This window comes from Lynx canadensis, chromosome B4 (genome assembly GCF_007474595.2).
Source record: "Lynx canadensis isolate LIC74 chromosome B4, mLynCan4.pri.v2, whole genome shotgun sequence".
NCBI lineage: Eukaryota > Metazoa > Chordata > Mammalia > Carnivora > Felidae > Lynx > Lynx canadensis.
The window spans coordinates 62996604-63002603 of NC_044309.1; the positions used below are offsets into that span (position 1 = coordinate 62996604).

General features: G+C 45.5%; 1 protein-coding gene across 9 annotated transcripts in view; it reads right to left on the reverse strand.

Moving 5' to 3' along the window:
* The window catches only part of CAPRIN2 (caprin family member 2), a 45379-nt gene extending 42564 nt beyond the window's left edge, over positions 1-2815 (reverse strand). For 3 of the 9 annotated variants that reach the window (XM_030322099.1, XM_030322098.1, XM_030322093.1), the window contains exon 1: positions 1338-2394. In XM_030322099.1, coding sequence (XP_030177959.1) covers positions 1338-1661 — 324 coding nt within the window. In that variant the 5' untranslated portion in view covers positions 1662-2394. Of the gene's footprint in view, positions 1-1337; positions 2403-2707 lie in introns of those variants that run through there. The other 6 variants (XM_032593943.1, XM_030322096.1, XM_036064192.1 and 3 more) reach the window with 4 other exon arrangements.
* Positions 2816-6000: the final 3185 nt, after the last annotated feature.

Here is a 6000-nt window from a genome sequence, read left to right on the forward strand (position 1 = left end):
AGAAATGTAGAAGATATTTTCTCTAGCATTATAATAGACTTAACTCAAAGCTTTTTTTCCTATTGAGTTTCATATTTCAGTGAACACATGACAAATTGCATTTATTGTCCCCAGAATAATGACATGACCCACTACAGTATTCTAAAAGCAATGTTTAGGCTTCTCCCATATTGGCTTTATAGTTTTAAATTGCTTTTCCAGAAGCTTGAAACAAAAGCATTGTTACTGACCAGGTAAGTATTCAAACTTAAGGAGGTACTCTAGTTACACTAGAGCATGTAAGTATATACATATATGTAGTTCCTCCACCTGGGAAAAAGACATTAATGAGTCTCCATCAACAGATCCTGCTTTGAATAGATCGTGCTTTGACTAGTTTCCCATAGTGGCAGGGAATTTGTGCTGACCCAGGCACACTCACCTTATCACACTTGTGATCAACTGCATGCATTCAAAAGACAACTGATGAGAGCTAGGGTTACAGAGAAGCTACTAGTAACTGGTCTTTCTTCCCTACCTTGGCATGGGGGGTGGGGGCTGGGGGGAGACAGAGTCAACCAGACTCTTAAAAATCTCTTCATACTCCTCCATTAAAAGCAACTTTCCTATGGTTGAACTAGATCCTGGAATAAAAATATGTAAGTGTTCCCAGGTCCAGATAGTCAATCACTCACCTTACTATCACAAGCAAAAGAGAATCATGACACAACAAAGCAACGTGCAGCACTGTTTCTCAGGCTACATGACTCAGGAAATAAGGAATGATTTGGATCTTTACATCAGCATTTACTGTAACATTGGGCTGATTATAATTTGAGTCTCTTTATAAGGCTTTCTACAATGTTAACCTACCAATCTTAAACGATCACCTAGCAACACAAAAATTAGTGCTAAAACCTTTTCTGGCTCTCCCATCGCTGAAGCTTCCAATGACTGCAGCAGCTTTACTGCAATATCAACTGCTGCAGAAAGTCACAAGGAAAACAAGCTAAAAAAAAAAAATCAGGCTATTACTCATCTATGAAAAGAAACATTAATACTACACTCAAAGAATTAATCTGACTTAAAGTTGCTGGCTCTTCAAGTATTTCAACAGCAGCATGCATAGTAATTTTACTATGAGGAATATTTTTATTTAGTTATGCTGAGAAATCAAATAAAATGCTTAATACACCCAATATTTAACCTACTTGTATGTTTTCGGCCAGCTAAATCCCAAGGTTAGGTAAATCTTTTAGGAAAGAGTACCTCTGAGCCCTGACAGAAAGCAAAAATGCCAGTTCCCTAACCCTTATTAAAGATGGTACATATACAGGGATGGGAGGGAAAAAAGTTACCTTCTTTTTCTCGATGTTTCTAATTTTGTGTTTAAGGCATATGAGTCCATTATCGATATATGTCTCATATGCTTGGGAAGGAGAGGCAGCAGAACTGAGAGCAGACTGCAAAGGGCTCATGGCCCGCTGGCTTTCCCCATGCTGACTGTGGTTCACTTGGGGCTTGGCTGACTTCATATTCCCCTCTCTTCCCTCCTCTGAATGGCCTGAAGGTGACTGGTAACCAAAAGGAGATGAAGAGAGTTGCACCATTGAAACAGATGAAGCTGAAGGAAGGAAGGAAAAAAAAAAAGTTAAAAGTAAATTAAGACTAGAGGAGACCATGGAGATTCGAACTTCCCTGAAAAATCTAGACCCACTCCCTCAAAATTCTTTTGCACAGAAGTGAGCTCAAAACCCAGCGATGCTAGGTACTGTGTTTCCATCTTACTACTTTTAAGAAGATTAGTGCCAAGTGCTAGCGCCTTTACGTGGGCAAAATCTACAATACGGGGGATGTTTCCAGAAATTCAACTTTCCACATAGGGAGAAGAACTGCTAATCAAGCAATGGCTTCAGAGCTCCTCTCTTCTCCTAAGGGCAATCCACATTCTGAATGATTTCTATGGTCGAATGATGACACACAAAAAAGCTCTCCCCATTAGGACCTTAAGGCAGCCTTTGTAACCTCTTTACGTTACCCTCACCACTAGCCCCAAACGCAATCATAAAAACAAGCCCATTTAAAAGAAAAATTCCCAACACACAATTCTTTTAGAGCCTCATTCACTAACTGAGGAGTAGCTTCTTGAACAAGACCCCTAACTTCCCTTTGATTGCTCTGGGGCCTACAAGGCAAGTCCGTCACTGCTGCACATTTGTAGCGAGGTACTTGCGAGCGCCCCGAGTTGGTTTTCTGTTCTGTTTAGACTAACCCATAACCACTCACACCACACGGGTTTAAAGGCTCATCCTCCCGAGCCTCACACCGCTCTGGTCATTGGTCCTCGCAACCTTCACCCCCGCGCATCCCCTTACGGAGCACCCCAAAGCAAGGGCATAACAGGCCCCATGCACGCCAGCACTGATCCTCAGTGCCCGCAGCGCCCCGCGCGAGAGTCGCCTCTTTTGGGTGGTCACTTAAGGCCCCGAGGGCACCGACCCCCGCCCTTCCCACAGCCTCCGGACGCCCCGGCACCAGGCTGGGGCCCCGTGTGCAGGTGCCTCTGGGGAGGCCGACCCGGAGAAGAGCGCACGGGCCACCTGCCCTCGACGGCCCCGCCCCGGGGATGCCGAGCTGCCCTTCCAGCTCACCGCGGCGGCGGCCGCCCAGCCCTGCCCTGCCCTCCCTACACCGCGTCGACCCACAGGCCGCCGCAGCTCGGCTTCACCTCCGCTGGCCGCCGAGGCCGCTGCCGCTGCCGCAGCCCGGGCCCGCCTTCGAAAGCCGGCGGGAGCCAGGAGAGCTGCGGAGGTGGACCGGCGCCACCCCGCACTTGCGTCTCCTCCTCCCGCCTCCTCCCTCTCCCCTCCCTGTCCTCGCTGGCGGCGTCTGCGGCGCCGGGCGCTCCGCCGACTCAGCCGCTCTCGCCCAGGCCCGCCCTTTCCGCCGCACGGAGTTTATATAGGCGCGCCCCGCCCCCATCCTCCCGCACGCGCAGCCTCGGGCCGCCCCGGCACCGCCTCCTTCCGGGGCCCCTGCCCCGCCGCCGCGGGTCGCGGGCCCCGGAGGGCGTTTGTTCCAGGCCGGGCTGCGGCGGGAAGTCGGTCGCGAGAGGGCGCGTTCTCCCCGCGATTGCGCAGATTGCAGGGTACCAGGTGGGCCCGGTGTGTCGCCGAGAGCCAACCGGCGATAGACCCAGCAGCCCTACCTAACCTTGCTGATTGCATGCGGTACCTAGAGGATGTGCGACCTTGAACAGGTGATTTCGATCGTCCGAAAAGGGCGGCGCGCCCTTTGTGGAATTGCCAGTGAAATGAGCTTGAGCTTCCCTGGTGGTTTAGGTGGGCACTCTTGAAGTGCTGGCGTGCCTTTGCCCTGTCAGATTCCATCCTTCCTGGTCGGGTAGGGAAAAATCACTGTTTCTCCCGAAAGGACTCAGCCTTTGACAGCAGAATGCCCCGAATCAGCATGGCCATAAAAATGGAGTGAGTGACTCCGCAACCTTCAGTATAAGATTGTTTATTTAGGCTGTGTCATTTGTTGCTTTAAAGCAGGTGGATTTGTTGGCACTCAGAGAAAAGGCTGATAAAAATTTTGGTAAGGTTGCATAAAATCAAGAAAAAAGGCTGGAAACACATCAGTGTTTCTGAAGGAAGGCATGGTGTTTAATGAATGGGGGGGGAGGGGGGAAACATTCAGCAACATCTGGGCCTCAACATGTGTCCAGCTATTACACCACATAGAATTGATTTAGCTCCTGTCCCTGAGGCTCTGATAAGATTTATTTAGACTGGCAAGAAAAGAATAGAGAAAAATCAGAAGTATTATAAAGGAAACAAAGGTCCAGTTTAAAAAGTGTTAGCCAAGCCCACACCAAAATTATCATGATTTTTAACATTTCTTGATACAGTATTTTGCCACTTATTATCTGTGTTCTTTTAGGTCCCTCCTGAAGTAATGTACGTTAATGTTGCATCTTAACTTTGAAACTCTGAATCCCACATGTGACCTTGAGGGTCAGACAAATATTAGATTGTCCATTTGTTTCATTGTTTATAACTAGAGAGAACAGAAGCTGTTGAGCATGAAGGGAAACAAAAAACTGGACACAGTTTTTTTTTTGAAAAAGTGAAGGACACACTTTTGGATCAATGAGAAGGCACAAAGTTACACCAGAGATTATGACTGTTGTAGCAACTGTTGTAGTCTACACTAATTAATACCTAAGAATGTTATTTCAGCCATATTATTCATGAAATATTTGCCTTCTAATTGATGAGGAAAAAATAATCTCCTGGGTCAGATAGATCTGGCCATAGGTCCTAAATGTCCCATTAGTGGAATAATTTTGAATAAACCTGTATGGATTTATTTCCCAAAATGGAGTCAAAAAGTGAACTGAGAAAGAATACAAAAACAAAAATAATTAAACGTCAAGTCCAGTAAGGTACAGTCTGTATAAGCATAACATAACATTTGTAGGAGATTGTATCTCAGTAGATAAGGTTGCAATAATGTCTTCTGACATAATTTAAAAAGTGATTGAGGAAAAAGCTTTCCTGCCAGAGAAGATCTTTTAAGCCAGTAAATCTGGCTTATTTTAGAAGGACATGCCCAGGGGCACTTGGGTGGCTCAGTCAGTTGAAGCGTCCAACTCTTCATTTCAGCTCAGGTCATGATTTCGCGCTTTGTGAGTTCGAGCCCCACATCAGGTTCTGTGCACTGATTGCAGAGCCTGCTTGAGATTCTCTCTCTGCGCTTCCCCTACTTGCTCTCTCTCTCTCTCTCTCAAAAAATAAATAAACTGATAAAATTTTTCAAAAAAAAAAGGACATGCTCAAAGCACAAATTTATTATCTATTTTCCTCTCCCCACTCCCTGTTTTCTAACTGCACCTTGATTTGTCTCGCCAACTATGAGGCAGTATTTGTGGAAAGTCACCTCCAAGCTTAGCAAAGAAATGCTGTATTTAAAATGTGAGTTTAAAAGAAGTGTTTCAGGGGCACCTGGATGGCTCAGTCAGTTAAGCGTCCGGCTTCAGCTCAGGTCATGATCTCACAGTTCATGGGTTCCAGCTCCACATCGATCTCTGTGCTGAAGGGTCAGAGCCTGGAGCCTGCTTCAGATTCTGTATCTCCCTCTCTCTCTGCCCCTTCCCTGCTCGTGCTTAGTCTCTCTCTGTCTCTCTCTCTCTCTCTCTCTCAAAAATGAATAAACATTAAAAAAATCTTTTTCATAAAAAAAGGATTTCAAATCAATAGGGGAAGAATATATAGATTCATTCATTCAACAGATATTTATCATTATGTCAGTTATATCTCAATACCTGAGGGGGGTGGGCAGAGGACAAATAATTATTGGGTATCTGCTATGTGTTGGGTGATAGAGATATAATGGTGAGCAAGACAAATATAGCCCATGCTCTCCTGGAACTAAGCACGAATTCAGTAAACACTACAGGAATAACTAGCAAAAACAACTATGTCAATAAAATAGAAAAACAAAAATACTAAAGACTTATGATGGATGGTTTGTTTGATTTCTGTAAAAACAGCCAAACTTTACAACCCTTGAAAATGTGAAGATTTTAAATATGCATTTTCTGGCAAATGTATGTTTCATCCAGGGATGGTTATGCTGTAGTCACTTAAAGTTAATGTAGCTTCATGTTGTTGAAACTGGAAAGATTAGGGGCGCCTGGGTGGCGCAGTCGGTTAAGCGTCCGACTTCAGCCAGGTCACGATCTCGCGGTCCGTGAGTTCGAGCCCCGCGTCGGGCTCTGGGCTGATGGCTCAGAGCCTGGAGCCTGTTTCCGATTCTGTGTCTCCCTCTCTCTCTGCCCCTCCCCCGTTCATGCTCTGTCTCTCTCTGTCCCAAAAATAAATAAACGTTGAAAAAAAAATTAAAAAAAAAAAAGAAACTGGAAAGATTAATTCACCAAAGGATGCTGAAGTTGGTAGCATGTGAGTGGAGATACGAGAAATGATCTTAGGTATTTTGTTATAGGTGATAGAAATCTGC